This window comes from Lasioglossum baleicum, chromosome 8, assembly GCF_051020765.1.
Source record: "Lasioglossum baleicum chromosome 8, iyLasBale1, whole genome shotgun sequence".
Taxonomy (NCBI): domain Eukaryota; kingdom Metazoa; phylum Arthropoda; class Insecta; order Hymenoptera; family Halictidae; genus Lasioglossum; species Lasioglossum baleicum.
This window is the reverse complement of record NC_134936.1, coordinates 17,017,739-17,029,908: the sequence shown is the minus strand read 5'-3', so window position 1 is coordinate 17,029,908 and position 12,170 is coordinate 17,017,739. Positions and strand designations below refer to the sequence as shown.

At 44.7% G+C, this 12,170-nt stretch overlaps 1 protein-coding gene across 2 annotated transcripts in view; it reads left to right on the top strand.

Moving 5' to 3' along the window:
* LOC143211491 (uncharacterized) overlaps positions 1–11,811 on the top strand; it is a 65,342-nt gene extending 53,531 nt beyond the window's left edge. For both annotated transcript variants that reach the window (XM_076429237.1, XM_076429236.1), the window contains 5 exons: positions 2,075–2,174; positions 3,146–3,351; positions 3,665–3,778; positions 3,848–4,222; positions 6,037–11,811. In XM_076429237.1, the coding sequence (XP_076285352.1) occupies positions 2,075–2,174; positions 3,146–3,351; positions 3,665–3,778; positions 3,848–4,222; positions 6,037–6,273 (1,032 nt within the window). In that variant the 3' untranslated portion in view covers positions 6,274–11,811. The remainder of the gene's footprint in view (positions 1–2,074; positions 2,175–3,145; positions 3,352–3,664; positions 3,779–3,847; positions 4,223–6,036) is intronic.
* The last annotated feature ends 359 nt before the right edge of the window (positions 11,812–12,170 follow it).

Sequence of the window (12,170 nt, the reverse complement as noted above, 5' to 3'; positions counted from 1 at the left end):
CTTCGGGGAACAACTTGGGATGAGAATTAACCAGAGTCTGACGGATTAGGTTCCCCCCGGGAAGATGGAACAGGTCCTCGGAAGTCGAGGGCCTTTTCCACGGAGAAATTGCGGAAAATAGCTGCGATTTCAAATACTTTTCACCGGGAAATTCTATTTCGCGATTCACCTTTTTATGGAGATTTGTTTCTAAACAATGGCAATGTAAAGAAAAATTTCTATGCTTTCTTTTGACACAGCACAGTGATTGAAAATCCTATTACATAATAGGCATATTTCGGCATTGCCGGTAGTGCCATTAAAAAATGTTTCAGACAAAAGTTTCTCAGTACTTGGTGAGCTACATGTTCGCATATTCTTAAATCTGAAAAAATGCTTTTTACGTAAAAAGTAAAGGTCACCTTGACTTTCTTAAATGGCATCACATGCTTTGGACATCGTGGGATTGTTTCTGACGTCGAGACGAATTTAACAGTGTATTACACTATCCAAGTTTGAGGTCATTTCAAGGTCGTAGTATAGTACACTGTTAAATTCGTCTCGACGTCGGAAACAATCCTATGATGTCCAAAACATATGGTAAGAATATGCGAACATGTTGCTGCACCAAGTACCGAGAAACTTTTGTCCAAAAACATTTTTTAATTGCACTACTGGAAACGCCGAAAAAATGGTGACATAACTTAACGGACGCACCCTGTATAATTGCAGGCGGGAGGGTAATGAATTACACGCGCTTGACGTCACTACGTGTCAAGTTGAATTCTGTTTTTAATGTCCAAAGTGAAATTCGATATCGGGCCACGGCGAGTCTCGAATTATATGCGAAGATTATCTGTAAATTTCGTCTATGTTACACGATCTTCAGGAAATTTGATAGGATAAGGTATCGCGGGAATTGCGAGAGCCGGAATCCGTTGCGCGATTACGGGCCACCGTAATCGAGAGAGAGGGAGAGAGAGAAAGGGACAGTGTGTTAGCTAGAAAATTTTAAACGTCCCGGTGCAGATTTATGCACTGGCAGCGACGGCTGCGGGCTCACGTTTCTCCGGTCTCACGGCAGATAAGGGGCGCAAATTTAATTTTAATTTTAATATGCATTATTCGGCTGCCGTTCTGTTTGCCTCAGCCAAACTCCCGGGACGTTTCGGCGTGGAATTGAGTTTCGACGAGACGAAACCTCCATGAGACCCTTTTCTTTCTGTGCGCAACAGTCCTCCCGTGAAAGAAAACAGAATTTTCTTCGCGGTGCTTGATCACTGCAATCTTCCCGAGTACTCTTTAACGGCTTTATTAAGGCAGCTCCTGGAAAAATTACCGGAGAAAGACTCGCACGTTTGTGCACCCGGTGTAACTATTCTCGCGTTTTTCTGTTTCCCTTCGGTTTCACTCAAGTTTTCGAACGTTGAACTTCTCAATGTTTGACGTTTCGATATTTGATCGACTTGTGTATTTAATTAGATTGTATGAGATCTTGCCTTCAGATTAAATTGACTTGGCAAATTAAGGTGTGCAGTTGGAACCAGTTTGCTTCGGTTTGGGCATGTTTGTAGCAGATATAAATAAGAAAATCTACGTGCCGGAAAAAATCACGACCGGAAAGCTATGAATAAAAATGCCTGAATACAATTTAAATACATCTAGCCGCCAGCACCTGCGCAATTTCTACCCAACTTCCAAGGGTTCTAAATAGACTGCGGATTTTATGCTTTGATGACGAGAATGAGAAGCTGCATTTTCGTTTTGGAAATTCGCATTTGGACAATTTTCCAGCACAATGGAGGAGCTAATTCTCAGGACAGACAATAGAGAGATAAGGGATGATTTTTCCGAGCCCTTAAATCACCGTTCCGGAATTTCGCATGATCCACTCTTGCGACCGACATAATTTAGGGTATCAGAAGGGAGACTAGGGTCGGCGGGGTCTCGTCACGGTTCCTTTTCTGCGGGACGCGGCACATAATTCGTCGGGTCTGATTACTTTCATTCTCGGGCAAAAAATTACAGTGTTTCGTGTGAAAAGCCGAAAGATAGAGGAGCGCTCGCTCAAAGGGACGGCCGTTTTCTTTCGCAGGCAGACGAAGATAAGGCCGACAAAGATAAGGCTGACGAGGATCTCGCCGGCGAGGGGAAGAAAGAAGCAGTGTCGCAGTCTGTTGAAGCCGATCTCGAAGGTGAGAGACGAATAATTTAATCGAAGCTTTCTCTCTTTCCTGTCCTCGAACTACCTCGTTTGTTCTCCATGGAGTACCATAAACTGAGAGAAAGAGGAGACCGTGCGGGAATGAAAGAGCGAGAGGCAATAACAAAACAGTAATTTCGCTAGAAGCCGTGCTGTAGTCGACGCTATAGCACTTATCACAAGATAAATCTGAAGGTATGGGTATTGTGCTCGCGAGCGGCGGGGGGGGGGGCGCCGCGGTATCACGTAGTGCTTTTACGTTGCCCTAAACAGATTTTATGGGATCACGAAAGATACCCCGGGCCCGTTAAGCCGAGAACATCCGCGGAAAAAAGGGGAGGGACACCGTGCGACTTCTTCTTATCTACGCGGTTTCGACCGTATTTAATAACTAATCCCTTCGTCCACCGTGTTATCGCAGGTTTTGCACTCCAATTTCACCCTCTTGCAAGTCAAATCCCACTTTTTGCAAAACAATATCAATTTCATCTGTAAGACTCAATGCTCAACACGCTTCAATGAATACATACACTACCGTCCATAAGTATTGGGCCACCTTCAGTGAAATATACAAAATATATTTATAATAAGGCATCCCAATGCAACTTGATCACCTTGAATATCTTTGTTGTTTTTAAAGATACGTCAAATGTCTGAAGGACAAAGTTGAATGGTAAAATGGGGCTCATTATGTAATTTTTTTGGAGATATGAAGGTCACCTTCATTTTTTAAACGGAATGAGGTATTGTTTAATACATCAATCGATGCAGCTGGACATTACACAAGTAAGTAAACACGTATCTTTAAAAACAACAAAGTTATTCAAGGTGGTCAAGTTGGGTGAAATACCCGGTATACTCACATAAAAGTAATAATTGATAATATAAATAATATTCAACATCAATTACTGTGAATAAAATATTTTTAAATTTATTAATCGTTCTTTTACCTGTTTTTTGTAGACAAAGCATTGGGTTCCAAGTCTTTAGCTACTATGAAAACCGCAGCAAGCTCCATGATCACCGTGCACGGTTCGAAACCCAGTGTACAGCAGGCGCCATCTACTTCTGCGATTTCAAGGTCAGAAGAAATGCCGATCTGGCCCTTGGGAGTCCCTTGGCAGCCTGCAGAAGAGGAGAAGGAAGAGCCCGAAGAAGAAATTCTAGAAGTCAGCCCTCTACAATTTCCTAAAAACATTTTAACATGAAAAAAAGTTAATTTTTTAAAAATTCCACGTTTTTAAAACGGACTAAAAAGTGTAAAATAATTTTTCTTAAAAGTTTATATCTCCCAAACGCATAGGCTTTTTAAAAATGTTTTTAAAAATATTGCATTGTCATCCAGTTCTGAGCTATGTTTAAAATTTCAAGTCTCTAGCTCATTGGGAAGTTAGTTTAAAATCAATTGGAAAATTTGTACCGAACAGACAGACAAGAAAGCAAGCTAATAAAAACGTAGTAAAAGCAATGTGTTTCTTTCAGAAGCTGCCGATACCAAGGAACGAGGAAGAGATGAAGGAGTACCTGAAGAAGTTCAAGACCGACGCAGTGATGTACAGGTCCTATTACAAGCACTGGAGGGAGACGGCGGATCAAGTAACAATGCAGAACACGTCTCCGGTTACCTATTGTTCAAACAAATGTCGAATGATTCGTTTCTTGTAGACGATGAGTGAAGTTGGAGGAAGATACGTGATGGCGACGTTCCTGGTGCAAGGCAGACGGGAAGAAGCTTTGAAGAGGATCGCTAACCAACAGAAGCGTGTAGAAGCTGCTGAAAAAGCGAAGCGGCTAGTTAGTAAAACAAAACCTACCTCGTCTATAATGTCGGGATCACCCAGTGGAAGTTCCTTGTACGTCACTGCACCTCAATCCGTGGCATCCGAGGCGCCTGAGACGTCCGAGCCGCCTGAAGCAGATAAAGCAACCGAGGACTCTGAGGAACCCGAGAAGCCAGCTGAGCAGCCTAAAGTATCCAGCTCTAAGCTGTCTAAATCTGCATCAGCTGTTGAAACGACTCCTTCGAAGAGCGAGGTCGAGGTAACGCACGAAAACATAATTTCACAAACGTAATCCCGTACTCCTTTCTGCGAAAGAATTTTTCTCCGCCTGCCTTTCTATTGACTCTCACCACTGCAGCATCTACTTTCCCTTTTCCCTGTAAAATATTCAAGAAACGACTCCACGAGAATATTTTCCACAATCCCACAGCTGCCATCTCGTTTTAGAAAACTCATGAAAAAATCGTCTCACGACGGTATCGATATCCCGTTCGATTTCGCGACTCGATAAGCCCATGTCGTCCTCGGCTGTCGATTTTCGACAAGTCTTTTGCGGGGTCTTCAAGCGTCATTAGGCTCGAAGAACGCCGGGAGAATGGAGACATAACACCGGCTCGTGTTTTTCGTCGGCCAGTGGAACGAGTCCGCGTTTGGTCAGACGTGGGGAATGGAGGTCGCCAGCAGAGAAGTTACGAGACCGTGGCTCGATGTTTTTCGGAAACAATTTTTTGGTCGGTCCAACTATTTCCACAGATAGAATCGTTTTTCGAATTTCGTTGTTGTGTCACGACTAGGGATGGGATCAAGTACCTCGCAAAAAGGTTCGAACCTTGATTGATGGAATTCGAACTCTTTAGAAGTACTTCGAAAAAAAATAGTACTCCCAAGTATACTCGAACCTTTGCCAGACAGTTTCGAACTCTTTACAAGTACTGTGCTAAATGTAAATAGTCAGTTTCGAAACGAAAGTGCGTAAAACCTTCTATACAGCTCTGATTTCCAAGATTCGAGTACTACTTGTGAAAGTTTCGATTACTTTCAACATCGAAGTACAATGAATACTTTTCAAGTATAATCATTGAAACTTTTATTGCTTTTAAGTAGTGATCGAAACCCATGAAATGAAACTTGGTTATTGAACTTGACTCGGATTCGTGAGTACATATTGAACTTGATTCCATCCCTAGTCACGACTTGAAAAATTTCATGGCGTGTTATAGCGATCACTTCGACGAGCGGAGAGGACGTGCAATTAAATGTTTCATCGATTGGGATGAGCGTTTAATAAATCCGGGAGCAAAGTTCTCCGGTTATTCCGGTCGACGACAAATATCGGCAGGCCGTTCCATATTTTCTAAAAATTCTTCGGGCCCATCTTCCGTTAATAATGGCGGCCGTTATCGCCGGGAAAAAGTCGCCGCCGATAAACGATTGGGCTTCGTCCGGCTCGGAATGATTTCACGGGGACGCGTCCCCGATCGATTTATCATCATCGGCGTCATTAAGAGCGATTTAACTCTTGGCTGTGCGTCTTTGCCCGATATCGACGGGCTCCCCCGGCCGAAGAACGATGTAACGTTTGACTGATATCGAAACTGAAGATTAATGAACGATGATCGTCGGGAATCGGATGGAGAAAGAATGGGCCGGCCGATTCCGCAGGATTGAATGCGCGCCGCGGCGATTGATCCAATCGCGGCTCAATGATCCGTGCGCGAACGAAGTAACCGTTCGTTTATTTACGTCTACGGTTCTTTTGTTGCTTAACGCCGTTGCCGTTTCCATGCATTTTCACTCAATCAAGTCCGCTGGCGAGGCGTAATGAGGTATCGATCTCCCGTTTCTTTCTCCGCTCGCAATTAAGCGATCCGCGAGTTCGATTAACCCGTCTCCTTCAGATTTCACTACTTGCGGAACCCGTGGATATTAATTTCGATCATTACTCCTCCTTCCTTACTGTCGTAATAGGCTTCAACAGGTTTCATTTTAAAGACCCGTTGGTCTCGAAGGCTTTTAATCTCTACTTTGCGAAGAATTAAAGAGTTGTTTAACGAATTTCTATAATTTCGACAGCGTGACGAAGCGCTGGACGTGGACGAGGTGTTCAGAGACAATGCCCGCGCCAACGAGCCAATCCCGTACCACTTCTACTTAAGAGCGGAGCCCGACGTCGATCTGGCCGGGGTCGAAGACGAGAACGACGAAATTTTAGAAGTCGATCTGACCCGCGCAGAAATGATTGGCACCCTGAAACGCCTGTGGTACAACATCGCGGAGAAGCCGTGCAAGAGTGGCAAGCCATGGATCTAGTCAACATATTGCGACACTTAATAAATATTCCAGGCTGGTTCTAGGTAAACAAATTCCGTCGAAAGGGCTCTCGAAACCGGCGGGGCTGCATGAAAGTTGAAGGGAACGAAATTGAACGGGAATGCAACCGTGAATAAGGGATAAGGTAATTGCCGAATATTTCCGCATCGGAACGAAACGGCACGCCGGTTTACTATCGGGGACATCGCGAAAGTAACGGCGAACGTATTAAAAGATAATAAACCGATACGCTGCTACGGGTAAATGTTACTTCTACCTCGTGATAATAATGCAGCCGGTTTACCCGTTGCATTCTGCATGGCTGCCAATATTGGGGAATTGTAGGAAAGGACAAATAAGTGGATCCTGCGGCCGCGTTGTTTCGGAGTTTTGATGAAACCCACGGGTACGAAACTCCTCTGTAATAAAGCCAACGATAATGAGTTTATTACACAGTACGGCGAGTACATAAAGAACCGAATTGGATTACGGCGTTGTGGAACGAGTGCACGGCAACATGATAATTAATGCAGAGCGTGAAGTGCGAGATCCAGGATGTACTCTTTGACTCGCGGATCCTTTGGCAAATTGGGATTGCGACTGATACGGGGACTGTATACTGTTTCGATCTCTCCCAATTTTTGCGATACGATCATACGTTCCCATTCGTAAGTCACCGGACACTTCTTAGAATGTGGATGCAGACGATTTTTTGTTATTAAGGGACCTATATTATAAAATATTGGTTTGGGGAATAAGTTTTTGTTCTTTGGTGAAGTGTTGTACGTCAAACGAGAAAGCTCTTTCTGCACACAAAGCTTTGACAAATAATTTTTTATTATTTTTCAGGCTTATATATATAGAGACTGAATATCCAGGAAGCAAAAATCAACATTTTCGACGCATGTTGAGAAGCAATTTGAAGACTTTCTTTGTTGTTTTCGGTAAGCTCGTGAGGCACCGAGGCTCCCAATTTTTCGTCAAATCCCATCGAACGAAGATGGTTGAGGTCTTATGATCGCAGTTCATTTTTTCCGCTAATTCTTTTTGACCTCGATGAAAAGCGAAGAAAAGCAGGCGTCGAATATGTTGATTTTTGCCTCCCGGATATTCCATTTCGAAGCCTGAGAAATAATAAAAAATTAAATTATTCAAAACAACGATTATCACAGTTCCGTAGAGCAGAAAGAGCTTTTTCGATTGATGTACAACACTTTTCCAAAGGACAAAAAAATCGTTGTAGAATAAAAGAAAACGCTACGAACTTATTCCCCAAACCCAATACAAATGGTACTGTGCTCTACATTCGAAAAAATGAGTAACATGCATGATAATAGCTAGATCTATTCCAAACAAAACAATAAAACAAAGCTGGAAGCTGCCAGCGATTTACGGACGGGACTGTAAATCATGGGAGACTGTTCGCGGGAGTAAAAGTTCGGGATATATCAATTGAAAACAGAAATTGATTCCGCAGTTCGGAGATATCGCAGGACCCGCTGCTAAAGTTTAATGAGCGGTGCTCGCAGACGATTTCAGGTCGTATCGTGGCCCTGTTAAATTTTACGAGCACTCGGAGACTGACTCGCGAGTCGATGACTCTCCTTGGCAATCCGAGAAACTGTGGTACACCGTCGGAGAAACGAAGTCTCGCGAGACAGGCAATCCTCGTGTCGAGTTTTCGGCTGGCTCCTCGTAAAATCCAAAATGGGCCGGAATATGGATCTATAAAGGTTCGCGGACAGGCCGTGATCCATGATTCATGGGCGCGACTGTCCCAGCAGACGGCACGTCTGCCGACAGGTATCTTTCCCACGGGCGAACTACCCCGCGAGGGTGTACGGTTCCCTCCGTAATATCTGCGTTCGACATCAAAGACGATGTGCCTCCTGTCGGCTGTCGTCTGACAGAACCGACGTTGGTTTTGCCGCGGCATCAACAGCTTATTACCTAACATCAAAGCTCGCCTCGATATTTGACAATGCCGAGCACTCGCGAGCGTAATTTTACCGCCCGCGGTACTCCGCCGGAGGTTTCAGCGGTTTATGTCGACAGTTTCCCTTGTTCACCTGCCGGCAACAGTACTTTTAGCCCTACGCTAATTCCTGGCACTTAGTCGAGTCCTTGAGACTGGGTCTTGGTCGCGTCTGATCGAGTAGACTTATCTACTTGCTGGCTAATTGATTGGAGACATGCCTCTGACAGACTCTGACATTTGATCGAGATTTAGTTGTTCAGCTGGTGAATTTGAACTTCAGGTAAACCGTGGATCATTCTATTAGGTTGGCAATATTTTACATCAAATAAATCGCAAAATTCAGAGCTTTCCAACGATATACAGTTCAAAAGAAATGGTCACTGAATGAGGTTATAATGATACAATAAAAGAATTTTACGAAACAAAAGGTCAGGAATTTGGTTGCCAACCTAAAACTTAAAATTTCGTGGCTCAACAGCTAAGAAAAATATTTCGAAAGACCTGTAATGTTTAATTGAAACATTAAATTAATTTCTCCCCTATGTCTGACCAATGGGTGATCAATCTACTAGTAGCAACGAGCTCGAGAAGATTCCCAACAATGCTCGCAGGCATCGAATAACACTTCACCTGGCGCGCCTCATTAAGCCGAGCATTAAACCCCATAATTGCTACTAAAAAATGATTAATAGCACCGAATTTAAAGTCACGAGTCGAACTCACCGTCTTCGTTTTTCGGAGCTTAGTCGGCCCTAGCTGAAACAGCGGGTCTCCTCTTCAGTTTCACGTGCCATTAATTTTAATGACTATTACGTCCCACGTGTGTGATCAACGTTTTACGAGGTCGCTTTCGCTGGGACGTAATTTTTAACACAAATTCCCCGAACAGGTTTAGGGAGCCGCGTTGTGATTTAAGCAGGGAAAAACTGTAACCGAAAGCTCCGGGGGGAGGTAATAAAGTTCAGACGGTACTGTTTACTCGTCGGAATATTACGCGACAGGATTGTGTACCGACGAACTTCGTTCTGCCTCCTTGGGCGACCTCGTTAACTTCTCTTGGGTCGGAACAACGGCGAGCGATTGCTGCCACGAAGTTTACGGACCATTACTGATGAACTGTACGGGGCCGATATTCCCAAAATGTGGGGAGGTCTTCACAAAGGTCTAGGAAGTTCGAGGGCCGGTATTGGCAAGGACGTGAGGAAGATATTTTTCATGTTCCCAAAATGTGGAGAGGTCTTCACAAAGGTATAGGAAGTCCGAGGGGCCAGTATTCCCAAGGACGTGAGGAATGTACAATATTTCTTATATACTTAAAATATGGGGTAGTCTTCACAAAGGTCTTGGAAGTCCGGGGAGCCAGTATTCCCAAGGACGTGAGGAATATATTTCTTATATTCCCAAAATATGGGTAAGTTTTCATAAAGGTCTTGGAAGTCCGAGGGGCCACAGTAGTCCCAAGGACGTGAGGTCACAAAATACATATTAGCATTCTTAATGTCTTGGAAAGGATAAAGGGCTATTAGTATAGTTGGGGCTTTACCCACTTTACTTTGGGGTTTGTATTCCCCAAACGGACGAAGGTACACGAATTAAGAGGACTTGGTCTGTGTTAGGTGTACACGCGCGCGGATACGATTCTTAATCTTGCAATATTGATCAGAGGGCTGGCTACATATCCAGCATTCCCCTTTCATAGACAACGGAGTCGCTGTATATTAACCGTATCGGTATGCTGTATGATTTACACTCGCTACAGACCTGGTAGTGCTTCGCGTAGGGACTGACTGCATTTTCTGAGTTCTCTCTCTCTCTCCGCTCTCTCCTCTCTCCAGTTTCCAGTGATTTATCGTGTCGAACTGCATCGCACCGCTGCCTCCAGGAATCATTTCGGATCGCGGAATCTTCGATTGAGCCTCGATAAGGCTGTTTCCAGCGAGCTTCCGAAGGAAAATGAAATGTTGCGCGAGCTGATGGAATCGGAAGTTTATATTAACCCAGTTCATAGCTCTGCGCGGCAAGCACGCCGGCAGATAAACATTTTCTTCGTGATTTGTGACTGTACGATTTAGCGCGAGAGCTTTTTAAAAGGTTCGAATTCCTGTTAGGGCGGGGCACTCGTTGATTACCATGGACCTGTGAACCACTTGGTCTGTGAACTATAAGCTGTCCGATTACAAACAACCGCGGCGACCGGAACTATCCCCGAACAATTAGGACCAGTAGAATTAACCGGCGATGGTCAGACTCCGTTGAAACTATGAATTCCTATTGTGCGAACGTCCCAGTGTGCAGAACGTTTTGTCCGGCGAGTGGAACCGCTTTGACGATTAAGCTGCTTCGCTGGGAAGGCGAGTTAATTCGACATTGTTAATTGATTTGTGTTCTAATTGATTCGCGTATTTTCGTCACCGTCTCGCCATTGTATTTTTTCAAGGGTTGCTTGTCTCTCGAATTTAGGACTACAACCGTGTGCTAATACCATCTACGCTCTCGATGTGGCCGATGATTTATCGTTTCAATCGCCGAGCGCAATACGGAGGAGCAGTTTTGAATCTAGGCTTATCGATCACCAGACGAGAACTGCATGGAGCTGACTCCCGGAAACAGTAGAAACAGACGGCCATATGTTAGCTGCATTAGTACGACGCGTGACTTTCAATCGAGCTGATGTACAGGTCGTCCAACAATCGGTGATCCAAGATTGAAATTTCACAGAACGAAGATTGTCGAAGTACTACCAAGGATTTCATACAAATGGCCGGCATTCCCGCGATAAAATCGGGTGCTTCGTTGTCGGGTCTCGGGCTCGGCCATTGTTAATTGAGTCTGTGAGGCGATCGTGATGCAAACAATAAAGGCGAGATTTCAGGCTTGGTAATGGCTCGCGAGGGCGTTAAACCGGCGCGATATCCTCCGCGCAGAAGTTCCGTCGACTTAAAACGATACGCTCGTTAACCGGTTACGCCGCGGCTCAAATAAATAAGCGCAATTTATTAACATGCCGTGGTCGAGGAGGATCGCACGCGTTCACAACGTCGAGATACCCGCAAATTCTCTCTCGCTCGGTTTTTCACCAGCCCCTACCCCTGCTTCCTCTCTTTTTCTCTGCATCGTTCGCCCACGGCTTTCGAGCCGGGCAACGGGCGTAAGAAAAAAGAAGAACGAAGACGATAACCACGTTATCTCGTGCTAAACGGCCTGATAGCAATCTCGTTCAAGCTGCTGGACTTTATTTATCATTCGCTGGGGAACGGACGCGAGATCTGCAAGGTAATTCCGCGCTGACAGTCACCGCGAACGAATGATAATACGTCTTGATTGCGTTCGAAGCCGCAGCTACGCGAAACATCGGCCGAAGAGCTGCAAACAAATTGCGTTCGCTGAATGTAATTTATTCGACGTTCGTTTACACCGATCGGTGTAACGACTGACAATTCCGCGTGTTTATAAACTGCATATGCATGCTCGAGTCTCGATATTTAAGATATCCTCCCGTTGCATTAATTTTACAATGCGATAAAAATTATTTCAGAATTTTTATTTAGTGTAGATCGATCTTCGCCACGGTATTTCCACTGAAAATAATGGACCCGTTGTCTGACCACCGACGCCGTTTCCACTGGAATTCCCGTAGTCACCGTTGCAGCAGTTTTCCAAGGGAACTTATCTCCGACACCGTAAACGAACGACGTTTCGGCATTCTTCTGCCAATATTTTTATAAGAAAGTTCGCGAGCGAGCGCCGCTTATCTGCACCGTTGCCACCGAGTCTGCCGTGATATCGCAGCGGCGCGGGAAACTCGAATTCACCGTTTAATCAGCGAAAAGCATCGCACGGGAAGTATCAGAAAATTGCATCTGCCGGCCGAGCTTTAAACGCCGAGGCCTAATGAAGCCTCACGGAGGAATTACAATCC